General features: G+C 36.2%; 2 protein-coding genes and 1 long non-coding RNA gene across 11 annotated transcripts in view; 1 reads left to right on the forward strand and 2 right to left on the reverse strand.

Moving 5' to 3' along the window:
• The window catches only part of LOC126592521 (uncharacterized), a 45,724-nt gene extending 43,833 nt beyond the window's left edge, over positions 1-1,891 (reverse strand). Inside the window, exon 1 of the long non-coding RNA XR_007612665.1 lies at positions 1,743-1,891. This is a non-coding gene — a long non-coding RNA (uncharacterized LOC126592521). The remainder of the gene's footprint in view (positions 1-1,742) is intronic.
• LOC126592517 (receptor-like protein 7) overlaps positions 1-3,385 on the forward strand; it is a 48,775-nt gene extending 45,390 nt beyond the window's left edge. For 3 of the 9 annotated variants that reach the window (XM_050258221.1, XM_050258220.1, XM_050258223.1), the window contains one exon: positions 383-3,385. In XM_050258221.1, the coding sequence (XP_050114178.1) occupies positions 383-3,344 (2,962 nt within the window). In that variant the 3' untranslated portion in view covers positions 3,345-3,385. Of the gene's footprint in view, positions 1-245 lie in introns of all 9 variants that reach the window. The other 6 variants (XM_050258218.1, XM_050258222.1, XM_050258219.1 and 3 more) reach the window with 4 other exon arrangements.
• A 2,099-nt stretch (positions 3,386-5,484) lies between these two features.
• LOC126592520 (transcription factor bHLH140-like) lies at positions 5,485-6,751 on the reverse strand. Its single transcript, XM_050258225.1, has one exon. It carries the CDS (start codon positions 6,554-6,556, stop codon positions 5,981-5,983), a length of 576 nt encoding a protein of 191 aa, XP_050114182.1. The 5' UTR covers positions 6,557-6,751; the 3' UTR covers positions 5,485-5,980.
• Positions 6,752-15,042: the final 8,291 nt, after the last annotated feature.

Raw genomic sequence — 15,042 nt, forward strand, 5'->3', positions numbered from 1 at the left:
TTCTTGTCTCCGGCCAGTGTCCCGGGGATCAGCAATCTTTGTTGCTACAATTGAAGAACAGCCTCGTATTTGACACTGCAACATCTAAAAAACTTGTGAAGTGGAAGAATGGATCGGATTACTGCTCTTGGGAAGGAGTGTCCTGCAAAAAGGGTTGTGTTTCGAATCTGGACTTGAGCAGCGAGGCGATTAGTGGTGGACTTGATAATTCGAGTTCTCTTTTCGGTCTGAAGTCAATCGAGAACCTGAATTTGGCTTACAATAACTTCAACTACACTCAGATTCCTTCCGAGTTCAAGCAGCTAACCCGATTGATTAATCTGAACTTGTCGAATGCTGGCTTTGCGGGGCAGGTTCCGATTGAGATTTCGCACTTGACGAGGTTGGTAACTCTTGATTTGTCTACCTTTTATTTCCCCGGAACTCCTTCGTTGAATCTTGAGCATCCGAAATTGAATGTGCTGCTTGCGAACTTTTCTGAGCTTGTTGAACTTTATCTTGATGGTGTGAATATATCAGCACAGGGGACCAATTGGTGCCAAGCGATATCATCTTCATTGCCAAAACTGAGGGTGTTGAGCTTGTCCACTTGTAATCTTTCAGGCCCTATTGATAGTTCACTGCTGAAGCTTCAGTCTCTCTCAGTTATTCGTATTGAGAACAACAATTTGTCTACTCAAGTTCCAGAGTTCTTCTCGAATTTCCCGAATTTGACTTCCTTACGAATGGTGAATTCTGGATTATATGGTGCATTCCCAAAGACGATCTTCCAGGTACCTACACTGCAGACTATTGACTTATCCGATAATCCGCAGCTTCATGGTTCCTTGCCAGAATTTCTGAAGAATGGATCTCTTCGATCCCTGGTTCTCAATGGGGCAAATTTTTCAGGCCAGTTGCTTCCAAACTCTATTGGGAACCTCAAATTCCTGTCCAAAATAGATATTGCAACTTGCAATTTCACTGGATCAATCCCGAGGTCAACAGAAGAGCTTACGCAGTTGGTTTATCTGGACTTCGCGAAGAACAAGTTCAATGGTTCAGTTCCATCCTTCAGTATGGCCAAGAATCTGACCCTAATAAATCTTTCAGACAATCAGCTAACGGGTCAGATTACTTCCTCACACTGGGAAAAACTGACTAATCTGGTGAGTCTCGACTTGCGAAACAATCTACTTAATGGGACTATTCCACCATCTGTGTTTTCTCTTCCCATGCTGCAGAAGCTACAGCTTTCTAACAATCAATTTTCTGGTCGTTTGCATGGATCTGCTAATATCTCTGTACTGGACACCCTTGATTTGAGTAGCAACAAGTTGGAAGGGCTAATTCCGATGTCTATCTTTAATTTCCGTGAGCTCAAGATACTTTTACTTTCTTCGAACAACTTTAGTGGCTCCTTTCCACTTAATAGCCTTCAGCAACTGAGAAATCTGTCGAAACTAGATCTTTCATACAGTAGCCTGTCAATTAATTATAACAGTTCCAGTTCCTCATTTTCCTCTTATCCCCGTATTACCACATTGAAATTGGCTTCTGGAAAGTTGGGAGTGTTTCCTGATTTCTTGAGAAATCAATCTCAATTAGTCTATTTGGACCTTTCAGTGAACCAGATACATGGTGAGATACCCAACTGGATTTGGAAGTTGAGTAGTCTTCGTCAACTAAATCTTTCTTGCAACTCTCTGGTAAATCTTCAAAGTCCTTTCCTCAATCTTACTTCTAATTTGTATGTGCTTGACCTTCATTCCAACCAGCTTCAGGGACAAATTCCAATGCTTCCAAGATTGACCACTTATATGGATTACTCAAGAAATAATTTCAGCTCAAGCATTCCGGCCAACATTGGTGATTTCCTTATGTACACTGTGTTCTTCTCTCTTGCAAGCAACAAGTTAAATGGAAGCATTCCAGAATCAATGTGCAAGGCACCATATCTTCAGGTTCTTGATTTGTCCAATAATTCTCTGAGCGGCCCGATTCCCCAATGCTTGACTACCATAAGCAGTGGGACACTGGCAATACTTAATCTAAGGAGAAACAGACTTAATGGTTCTGTTCCTGATGGATTTCCTCAGCATTGCAGTTTAAGAACTCTTGACCTCAATGGAAATCAGATAGAAGGTAAATTTCCAAAATTTCTTGGCAATTGCAGAATGCTAGAGGTTTTAAACATTGGAAACAATCAGATAAGAGATACCTATCCTTGCTTGTTGAAGAATATATCCTCCTTGCGTGTCCTTGTTTTGCGATCCAACCGTTTTTATGGACACATGGTATGTAACAAAATCAATGGTACCTGGCCAAAGCTTCAAATTGTTGACATAGCTCGCAACAATTTTAATGGTGAAATACGAGGAAGATGCATGAGAACCTGGAAAGCAATAATGACTGATGAAAGTGATGCTGAGTCAAAAACTAATCACCTTCGATTTCAAGTTCTAAAGTTCAGTCAGGTATACTATCAGGATGCTATAACAGTTACAAATAAAGGTCTGGAAATGGAGTTGGTAAAGATTCTAACTGTTTTCACCTACATTGACATCTCATGCAACAACTTTAGTGGATCAATACCTGCGGAGGTGGGACAACTCAAATCGCTCTATGGCCTCAACTTGTCCATCAATTCTTTCACAGGCCCAATCCCATCATCATTAGGTAACCTACGACAACTTGAGTCGTTAGACCTTTCAAACAACAGCTTGAGCGGGCAAATTCCAGTGGAGTTTGGGGGCCTTACTTTCCTTTCTTTCATGGATGTCTCAAACAATCAACTGGTCGGGAAGATACCAATCAGTACCCAGATTTCAACATTTCCAGCGGAGTCCTTCGCAGGCAATAAAGGATTATGTGGGCCACCTTCACTTGTAAAATGCAGTAATACTAACATGTCACCAAATGCAGCACCAAGGGGTCGAGACAAAGCATCAAAAGTTGAGTTTGATTGGCAGTCCATATATACTGGAGTGGGTTATGGTGTGGGAGGAGGAGTTGTTGTTATCCTCTTAATGGTGTGGGAAGAAGGAAGAAACTGGTTAGAGGACAGCATTGACAAAATTCTTCTGGTAATTCTTCCAATGATGGGATATTCTTACAGAACTCGTGGTGAATGGGACTATGATGAGGAGGACGAAGATTCCGAAGAAGAGAGCACATATATCATGCAAGACTCTAGCGGAGACGAGATTTATTCAGAAGACAGAGTGTTTCGGGGTCCATATTGTGTGTTTTGTTCAAAACTTGATATAAGTAGGAAGAGGGCCATCCATAACCCAAATTGTACATGCAGTTTTTCACCACCTATTACATCATTTTCTTCCTCTTCCTACTCATTTTCTCCATAGACACAGCGTTTTTTTTTTCGACTTTCTTCTCTATTTCTTCACATTTCTTCTTAATTTTTACTTTTTCTGGTGTTACAGTTTCATATAATTATAAACCCTGAAATGCCGGTGAGGACTTTCATCAAACAGGTGGTAAGCCATTAAACTAGTACACCAAATAAGCGTCTAAAAGTTAAGTTTTTAGGGTAAGTACCTGAACAGAAGTGCGCCATTGATGCTCTCTCGCCCTTCATTGCAAAATGTGGTGCGCGGCATGGCAAAGTGTTGAACTTGTTCGATTTGCTACGGTTCCCGCCCGTGGCACTTGCGACGGAGTCGTTGTTGGACGTTAAAACTTAAAAACGAACAACTGTATGGACCATATAAAGATGCATCTGGGCTTACTATAAGCCCAATGGATAGTTGGAAAGTATCGTGTAAAAGCAAATTTTCCAACAAAAAGGAAGAAAAACATTTCAATTAGGTAAAACATATTGGGAATCAATCATGTTTTTTATTTACTTCTTATATGATTGAAGCTACAATTTAATTTTTTTCGCCCGATAAAATTAGAGGAAATGAACATAACTTACCAGTTTCAACCAGACTCGAAAGGAGTAGATAATCGTGGTTACTAGTTGTCATTTTAAAAAAAAAAACAAAGAGAAAGAAAGATATTAGAAAGACCAGTTTCCACTTGATATGTGCTTCGTGCATTCTTATCAGCTTTTTCATGTCTAACGTTGAGGGCTCGTTTAGTAATACTTAATTATGTACTAAACATTGTTGCTCATAATCGTTTTTGCTAAACATTGTTTTATTTTCTAGCCGGCTACATGGCATTACACACTACCAAAGTATTTCGTTTTTTTTGGGAACTGTGCGCCATTTTTGTTATTTTTTATTTTTCATACAAGTGCTATAAGGAAATTTAGGAGAAATTTTTTATTGTGCCCGTAACACGGGTGTTATATCACGTGTCATTATATAAGTGGAGGGAAGTTTTATATTTTAAGTTGTTAATTTTTTAACACAAATATCTCACCACTTTTTTAGTGACACGTGGTATATCATCCAATGTTCCTAATACATTTAATTTTTTCTCAAAATCTAGGTTGGTTCATGATTTTTATTACTTTTTATTTTTATTGTGCATTAATATATGGTTAAAACAAGGGAGCTTTAACGAAAAGTTTCCAGTAATGTTAATTTTAACAAAAAAACCACTTTTTTACTCTAAAAAGTCAATCCTAGTACTATTCACTTACAACACATTTTTGTCTTTTTCGTTAAAACTCAAAGTTTTCAAGTCATTTTCATTAGTTTTCATGTGTCTTATTAATTGCTTCAAATTTTTTCTTCATTGTCGTTGGATATGTTAAATCAAAAGTAAGGCATTTATATATCATACGACTAACTCAATTTTTAAATTGAAAAAGACACTAATATTTAGTCTAAAAGATACGATTGGCAAGGTGAATCCCAACTAACTCAAAAGTTGAGGAATTCAAGTGCTTCAGAATGAAGTACATAATATGTACCTCTTAATTAAGTGGTTTTACAACTTAACACCGTTTCTAAGTATTTTCTAGCAAACGTAATAAAAATATTGTTTTTTATTGTTAGAAAACCCTTTTAGCGTTGTTTCAAAAGTAGTTTCAAACGCATAAAAACTCGTTTGGATGTGTTTTTAAAATAACTGAAATCACTTTTAGTAAAAATATTTTTAGAACCAATCATTGGTAAAAATATCAGTAAATCTTAAAAAAGTACTTAAAGTACTTCCTGAAAGAAGCACATAATTGGTGATTCTTGTAGAAAGCGCTTAAAGTGCTTTTGAAACCTAAAAATATTTTCTCTAAAAGCGCTTTCAACCATTTTAAAAACACATCCAAACAAGTTCTAAGTGATTGATGTTTGTTTGATTATTTATTTTGACTAATTTACTCTTTGTACATTCTTTTTTATCTTTAGCATAATAAGTACGAATTCAAAAGTTTCACAAACCTGTACTTGAGTATGTAGAAACTAAACTCACATATATCCGATCGGTTCATCTAGGGAGGTTTCTACTCCGCTAACGCTATAATTCGGTCAGGGTGAAATTTTAGGGCACGATAGATTATATAGTAAGAAAAATACTTGTTAGCTAAAAAATAGATAAAATTAGAAAGTGCAAATTGATTCACAATGCATCACTTTTTAGGAGTTTTTATTACAAGAGTATATTGATCCAAGATAACTCCCTTAATACTATAGGAAGGAAACTAACGAGTATCGACCCAAGCACGTATTTAGCAAACATGCCCTACTAATCCACCCTAAAACCCACTGGATATTTAAGCTAATCGATACTTTTAGGATCATTCCTAGGTTCATCAGCACACCAAATTTGCACTTAATCTAAATCGGTCTCGACAGAAACCATCAAACACAGAGAACATTCCTTTCCATTTTTAGAGCAACACAAAGTACCATTAGTTAAAAGCAACATTTTTGTTATTTAAACACACCACCACTACCATCAAATCGCATCTAGCTCCCAACATATACTAATACATAACCTAATACGAGAGAGAGACTTAATCTAACTAGTTTCTTTATGAGAGAGAGAAGGATTTGGCGATCCTAACCCAGCCGTCCCCTCTCTACTAAAGCTAGCTATAATATTTCATATAGGCTTCAATATTGGCAAGGGTTTCTTGACCTTGGAAGCAATTATACTCCGGCATTATTGGAATATTAACCGCTGGCGATGGTGGTTGCACTGAAGCAGCAGCACTAACGAAATTGCTGTGAGCGAACAAATCATGAGTCTGCTGATGATGCTGCGGGGGAAGCTGATCAAAGCACCCAGTTGGATGAAGACCATGACGATGAGCTGGAATGTCCATCAACATGGACGGTGATGGATCATGGTGATCGTCCACAGAGTTGATCATGCTCTGGTGAAGCCATATCTGAGTCTTGAGGAACTTCACATAGTGGATAGCCTCCTCCAGCATGGACACAGTGTCAAGCTTGGTCCCACCAGGAACCAAGCTCTGCAAGATCTTGAACCGGTCACTGATCCTGTGCCTCCTCTCGCGAGCAGCCACGCTCTGTGGATCAGTGGACAGCCTCACTCCTTTGCTTTTGTTCTTCCCACCACCACGATTGTTTTTTGTCACGGAAGAAGAAGATTTAGAGAAATTATTTGAGCTAGAGTCGTTAGTAGCAGTGAAGTAGTCCATTTAGCTAGCCAGGCACAGTAAACCGTAGCTATTTGTTACTTGAATCTGGGCTTTTGTGGCTAGCTAGAACTTGGTAGGAAGAAGTGCTTTTGGGCACGTATTTATAGATAGGGAAAGATGGATTGTGGATTTCTTTATTAATTTGATGATTTTGAATGAAGGGGAAGGAGAGATGGAGAGAGATGTCGTCATGTAAGTCAGCCAATCTTTGGCGCAGGATTCGGGTGTCTACCTAGGGTCCTATACAGAGGCCCAGGAGTTCTTTAGCCTAAGCACAAGGCTTCCTTTGCTTTTTGCTTCTCTTTTAATTTCTTCAAATTATTATTATTATTATTTTAGCATTTGATGGATATTATACATTTGTACTATATACACATTTATCTAAAGTGACTTTGTAGTATGCTAGTATTGTTTTGTGAGTTTTTTTTTTTTTTTTCACAAGTATCATATAACATGTTATAAGACGGATTCTTTTATTACTAATTGAAAACACCTCCCTCCAAAAACAAGGAATAGTGCCTCTGAACCAGTCGGCAAGAGAGAGTGAGAGAGGGTCCGGTGTCTTGTTGTTAGGGTTGGAGTCCAATTGGCTTTTCGTGGCTGGTCAGGAATGAAGGGAAAGACTAAAGAGAGAAGTCGGGGGTAGGGGCCCTTTTTTATGAAATCTAAGTGGATGTTACCTAGTTGCAGGTGTGTCTAAATCCGAGGACCAAATCCTTGCCGGGCTTTTAAATTGTACGATTATGCTTTTTATAATTTTTATCCTTAGGATATACACTGTTTTCTGAAAGAGATATACTATTCATGTCCCTCAATTGCACCTCTTTAGGAAGAAAAAGAAAAGGATTCGAGGTCTTATCATCAGCTCTTCTTTTGAAGATAGTTTTTTATCAAAAATTGCTTCAACTAGTCCTACGATTCAAGCTAGATCCCCAAACACACCCGTTGAATATTGTCCTTGAATATTTAACCCGATTCTCCATAATTAATACTATACGTACAATATTCTAGATAAGAAATTTGTTGAATCAATGTGTTAGGTTGTATGCTTATTTTTTTCTATCTCTTAAATTTCATATCGTAATAATACTTTTAAATTTCTTCATTTACATTTGAAAGAATCACATTTTGATAAGATTTTCTCTTAGGAGTTAGACAATTCTTTGTGTGAATTAATTCAAAAATTTTAAAAGAGAAGTTTTCTATAATATTCTATCCATGATGGCACATAGAAATTATTTGGTAAAATTATATTAGACTTGCATATACATGTTGTTAGCTCAAAATTTTGAGTACGAGTAACATTAATTGTTGTAACGATAGTATATTTGTACTTGTGTAAACAACTATCAAAACAAAAGAACACATTTATTGGAAATCAAATTCTTTATATATAAATATATATCATAATTTTCGATCAAGTTACCATTTTAATTCAGGATGAATGCAAATTCTTTAGCCCTAACTAGTTCACATGCATGGAAATTATTTGCTATATGAACAACACTATGGAATGTCGTGACGAATCATTTTTTTCAAGAAAAAAAAATCACAACACTATCAATGTTCCCCCATTCCAATGGGCATAGAAGAACACATTGATACATTCACTACAAGTACCGTTTCAATTGGTAGATTCAAAAAATTTTGCATTCAGCAGTGGGAATGATAGATTGTTGCTTTCCCACATAAAAGATAAAAGCAAGTATGAAAACAACTATTAAAAGAAGCAACCGAACCAGGTGGGGCTGGGGGGTCCCTAGCAGGACACATCAGGCTCCAGTTTAATTTGACAATGGGGGTGGGTAGAACCCCAATTATTCTTACTTGTTCAAAAGAAAATTACCTGCTTTATCTGTCTTCGTCAAACCAACATCAGTCACAAACAGATGATGTATGAGGTGATAGTTTTGACCACATATATATTATGTTAACATAAAATTTGTTTCGGATTTTGTATTTGAACGCCATCATACCTCTCGTTGTGTGTATGGCTGATCTCTATACAAATTAAGGATGTGAACAAATAAATACAATCAGTATTAAGTCTGTCTAGCTAACCTATGAATGTGCATGCATGTAGAAGTTGTCTATGTGGACAAAGGCGAAGCCAAAAATTTAATGAAGTGGGATAACTTACAGAATCGAAGCTCATTTTCGTGACAAATAAAAGTAATTTGTTCGACTTGTTACAAAATTTGGCACATTTTTCTCTATTATTTTCTTTACGTATTGTATTAAGAAGCTTCATATAAAGTTCCCACACGGAAAAAGTGAGAGCGGGCACGTGCCCTTGGAGAAAACATAAAACATTACATTTTACAAAAATATGAAGAGAAAAAACAAGGAACATATATATTATTCCACTGTCCACACGTGCTGGGACGGAGGGAGTTGGTAACCTGCGGATTAGCCACTTGATGTTTGAGTGTTGGGCCCCGTGAAGATTGGAAATGGAAACATCGACATCATATGGAGGGATGACTTACTATTGAGGAAAAGTAAGTGACTGTTACGAGGCCGGCAGGAATGGTTTTTAGCTTTATAAGGTGAATACAGTGCACAGGGTTTTTTACCGTTGCTGCAGTTTTTGAGTAACAGAAACGTTACGAAACGTCTTCTGTGTTGCCCCAGCTGCTTCATATGCTTTGTTTTTTCACGGTGTTACACTCATCCTTCAGAGTCTCAAACCCTCTCCTCCTTCCATATATCTCTTTCTGCATTTAATGGAAGTTGACTTGTTCTTACTGCATTATGCTGTTTTCGGCACCGATTCGGTAAAAGTAGAAGAATTAAGAAGAGCGCACGCAAGTATAAGAATCACGGAACTCTTGCTCCACTCTCAGACTAAAATACACATCATTTTAATTTAACCAACTTATGAAATATTGGCTTTTGCGTTGACATTATCACATAGAATTTATTACCTGAAAAAGTTGGTTTAGTAGTAATTATCTCAGAACGTTGGAGAATTTAAAAGTTTGAGTACCCAACTCCCCACTGTTAAAAAGAAATAAAATGAAGTTTATAGTTGGACAACTTGACATATTTGTTTAGCAAATTTACACACATACATATATATTAAAGAATAAATACGAATTACTATTCAGGTTTATTAATATATTTTTTTAATTTGTAAGTAAGAAGCATCAGGTTCAACTCACATGAATAACAATGACGTATAGTGTTTGTAATGAGATTTATACCTAATTATAGCTAGTTTATTATGCGGTTTTAACTCCATACATTTTTCTCTTCAGAATGTGTGCAAAAGTAAAAGAATACATAATAAACATGATAAATTTGATAGTATAAGTTGAACTTAATTTGACAACCGTAAAACATACATACATATATAGAAATGTTCTCTTGATCGACCAAAAAAGGCACTATCACTTACATATAGTTATCTCATCCAATTAAGTTTAAACTCATATTTCAACAAAAAAATAGTACATAAACATGATAATGTAACGACTTATAGCTCATTATCTGCTTATAATCATTATGCACCTCATTCTTATAAATCTATTCAATGACCGAGTCTGGCATGCAAGTTCTTAAGCGCCTACTTTATTTTGATTTTCAGATGATATCGTTTTACGTGTAAAGTTCGAGAAATAAGTCTTCCAAAATTCAGTTTCAGGACTGCAAAAAACAATAAATTCCTGAAAGAAAATATGAGCTGCGCCTGCAAAGAAAGATGAGTAATGTTAAGGAGACTAAGGGCTGGTTTGGTATTGCTATGCTTTGAAAAAAAATTGCTTTTTCAGTGCTGTGAGAAAAAGTGACTGTGAAATAAAGCTGTAGAGTATTTGGTAAACTTTTTTGTAAAACAGATGTGAAAAAAGCCAGTTTTTCAAAGCTGGGTTTTGTAGCTTTGTTTTTGGCTTTTTTTCATCCCAAAACTGTGAAAAAAAACTGAAGCTGAATGTTTACCAAACACAAAAAAAACTTTTTTTGATATCAGCTTTTTCAGAATCACCTCAGTACCAAATCAGGCCTAAATTTATAGATAAAGTTTTGAAAATTAACGGACATGAAAGTTGATGATTGATTTAGTACTTAAACGTTAATAAACGTGCTTATTTCTATTGGTGACATATCATTTAATTTGCAAATTTAATTTTTAAATTTTATCTATCTAACGTTACTCGAAAAAGATTATATACTAAATATTGTTTATACGAATTGGCCTTACAAGTTACAACGCATGATCAATGGAGACGTATCAGAACCGGGGCAGTCCACAGTTCTGATCTCCTACTATGCCCTATCACTTCACCATTAACCAAACATACATACATAACACGTGGAATGTTTTCACAATGTGGTAAGACAACACGTGCCTGCCTGATGGAACTGTTTTTCTTTTGAGTAGATGCTCAAAATTGTCAAACACCCTACAGAGTACATGGCAGGATTGGATGTTACGCTGCTTTTAGGCACGCCATTACCAAATAGACCACTCCAAATGAGTTTTTGTCAGTCAGTACACACCCACTCCCACAGTTCCATAACCAATAATTGCAAATTACTTACCTCCTAATCATTTTTTTCCTTCTTTTGAAGTTATGTGAAGCTATGTTTTTGTACTCCCTAATCACAAAATCAGAAACTTTACGTGATTAAATATTTTATTGGATCCGACACTGCACGCCTGCATCGGAAGCGCGCCTATTATCTTTTGATAGGGCAATAAACCCATAACTCCAAGTGCATATGATTTCTGCATAAAATAATCATCATTGTTGACGACTCCTCCAATTAGGGATGGGCAACGGTTATAGTGGGCGGGTAATCGTGATTATTTACCCATAATCGTTTATGCTCATACCCACATAACCGTTTACCTGTTGGGTAATTGCCTAAACGGTTATACTCATACCCATAACCGTTTATAAACAGTTAACCATACCCATAACCGCATAGTCATTTAACCGTAACCGTTTAATACCCTTTTATCCATTTACCCTTTTTAACCCGTTTATCTTCTTCTTTTTACCATTACCTCTTTTTCACCCGTCATGTTTTTTAACAACTTGAAAATTTAAAAAAAAATTGTCATAATTTTTTTTTTGACAATTAAACACCGTTATAAATGCATTCATCATACATTTCCATATTTTAATTTTTTAAGTCCTTATATCATTCCAATAATTGAAATAATAGTTTACGGACGATATTTTTAACTATTACCAATAAAGGTAATATAATATTTGCTAAGTATTATTGGGTTACGAAAATTGTTTCAAAGATATTTCAATCAATTTCATGGTTACCAGCAAGGAATTTAAATTAATTTGGCGAATTCCTTGTAGATGAGAATCATCATTCTTGCAACAATGTTATTGAAAGAAAGACTGATGAATTCCTTGCTAATTTGTTGGGTGCTAAGTATTATTGGACCGAGAACATTGTTTGTGTTAATTTTACATATATAAAATAAAGGGTAAAAGACTATTTACTACCCTCATGTTTCGTGGTTTTCAACATTTAATACATCAAGTTTTTTTCGTCTCAGATTCATACCTAAAGTGTAAATTTTGGGAATGTCTCATACATCCGCTAATCAAACTGTTAAGTCTCCCGTTAACTGTGACGTGGCGCACTGATTGGGCGCCACTTGTCATCCACGTTGTTTTTTTCTTTTCTTTTATTTTCTTTTCTTCTTCTTCTTCTTCTTCTTCCTCCGACTGCAACTTTTTTTTTTCTTCCTCCTTCTCCTTCTTCCTTGCCCTTCTTCCCCTTTTTCCTTCTTCTTCCTTCTCCTTCTCCTTCTTCTTCTTCTTCCACCGAATCTAGGAAAGCTTTTTTTTTTCTTTTCTTCTTCTTCCTCCTTCTTCTTCCTCCTTCTTCCTTCGAATCTGCCTAGATTCAGTTTTTTTTTCTTTTTTTTTCTTTTTTCTTCTTTTTCTTCTTCTTCCTCCGACTACAATTTTTTTTTTCTTCCTCCTTCTTCTCCTTCTTCTCCTTCCTCCTTCCTCCTTCTTCCTTCCCCTTCTTCTCCTTCTTCCTTCCCCTTCTTCCTTCTTCTTCTTCTTCTTCCTCCGAATATGGGGGAAGATGAAGTTTTTTTTTTTTTTTTTTGTTGAGGAAGAAGAAGGAAGAAGGAAGAAGAAGAAGGAGGAAGAAGGAAGAATGAGGAAGAAGGAGAAGAAGGAGGAAGAAAAAAAAAAGAAAAAGAAACCGAATCTGGGTAGATTCGGAGGAAGAAGAAGAAGAAGAACATGAAGGAAGAAGGAGGAAGGAGAAGGAAGAAGGAGGAAGAAGAAGAGAAAAAAAAAACTTCCCCAGATTTCGGAGGAAAAAAAAAGAAGGAGAAGAAGAAGGAGAAGGAGAAGGAAGAAGAAGGAAGAAGGGGAAGGAAGAAGGAGGAAGGAAGAAGGAGAAGGAGGAAGAAAAAAAAAGTTGCAGTTAGAGGAAGAAGAAGAAGAAGAAAAAAAAAAAAAACCTGGATGACACGTGGCGCCCAGTTAGTGCGCTACGTCACAGGTAACGGGAGACTTAACAGTTTGACTAACGGATATATGAGACTATCCTAAAATTTACACTTTAGGTATGAATCTAAGACGAAAAAAACTTGATGTACTAAATGTTGAAAACCACAAAACATGAGGGTAGTAAACAGTCTTTTACCCTAAAATAAATGGGTAAACAGTTACCCGTTTATAACAGCGGTTAATACCCATAAGCACCCATTTAAATTTCACGGGTATATGGTTATTCCCATAACTGTTTATTTATCTAAACGGTTACCCATAACCGTAACCGTGAAGTTTAAATAGGCAGTTAACCGTGATTATCTATAACCGCGGGTATTTTGTCCTTCCCTACCTCCAACCATTGTTGTCCAAGTGCATATGAAGGTCGCAACCGGCAGCGCCTCTGAAATTGCTAGACGGTATATACATCTTGGAGGTTGATCACCTAGACTGAAGCGATCTTTCATTGGGCGTTGATGTAAATCATGCTGATTTTCTTATCTGCGAAGTGTTTGACAGTAACATCTTCTTCGACAACAATATCATACAATTCACTCACCGATTATTGTTGTCATGTCTACATCTTCTCAACTTTCTTCGTTGTAAAGGTTGTTAGGGTTCATTTGGAGCGAAAGGAATGAAATGAAAATAGCAAAGAGTGAGCAATGAAATTGTGCATTTGTATTAGAACATTTAAACTGGTTATATATGTAACAATTGGTTCATGAATACAACCAATTTGTATTTAAAATAATTTATATATTTGATTTATTTAAATGACGATTTTGACACGTAATAATTTTAACTTGACTAGGAACCTCTCTGCAATGTAGAACATCATTGTGTAAAACAAAATTTCTTACCTCAAGGTATAAACACTTGAGCTATAATTTTTTTGGGACAAGTTTTTCAGGCTCAATCACGACAAATTTTTCTAAATGAGCCTAATAAATAAAAATTCAGAAAAATGGATTATATACATTTTCTAAAGAATAAAAAAGGTACCTAACAATGTTCTAAATATTGCTAGGAGGTAGGCGGGCGGCGGGAAGAAGCTGAGGAAGGTTTATTAAAAGATGAGTAAGGTAAAGGGGTATGTGAAATACTCTTGCTTTGGCCAAAGTCACGACACACTTGGTTTCGAAAATCTAATATGTCTGTTGGTGAGGGGCAGTGAAGGGAGGAATTGAATTTGGTGTCCATCTTTGGTTCGTTGTGCAAAGATTTGAGAAAATGTAAGGCTAATGCTAGAGAGATCAAAATTTTAAATCAAAATTTGTTAATCAAATGATGTGGTGGTTGATGATTAGATTAATTAAGTGTTGATTAATGTATCTATTTCCTATTGATTACACATCATTTAGTCAAATATAGTTTAAAAAATTGGTCTATCTAGCACTACTCAAAATGTAATTGTGCGATGGATTGTAAGGATGAGTGGTAGAGGAATGAGATGGAGGAGGATGGTTATTGAAAAATGACAGCTTAAAGATAAAAAGAGTTAAGAAGAAGATGAAGAGAGCAAAAGATACGCCAAAAATAGCCCAGTGAACGCTGAGGAAGTATGCCACCGACTCTCAAAATGCTAGCAGAAGGCATCACGCGAGGGTGGGAGTTCTTTTTTGAGATGTTAAATTAGTCATTGACGGGGTTTGAACCCATGCCGTTATGCAAAAGCTCAACACTTTTTCACCACTGTAATAAATGGCCACTTGCCGCCAGGGTGGGAGTTTGAGAGAGCATTTTCTCTCCCTAAACAATTTTTTGTTTATTCACTCCCCATGTACGTTTGTTGAAAGAACAATACTTAGCTACTCAAAGATGAGTAGAAACTCCTACTTAAAATTTCTCAAAATTGTTCGTTGCCAATTTATAGAACTTCGTATTTATAATCAAAGCCGTTCATATTATAAATCACCATATAAAGATCACCTCTGTAAAAAATTAATTAAAATTAAGGTTGTTTAATCATCAAATTGTTTAAAAACAAATGAACGGTAG

Source organism: Malus sylvestris, chromosome 12 (assembly GCF_916048215.2).
Source record: "Malus sylvestris chromosome 12, drMalSylv7.2, whole genome shotgun sequence".
Lineage (NCBI taxonomy): Eukaryota > Viridiplantae > Streptophyta > Magnoliopsida > Rosales > Rosaceae > Malus > Malus sylvestris.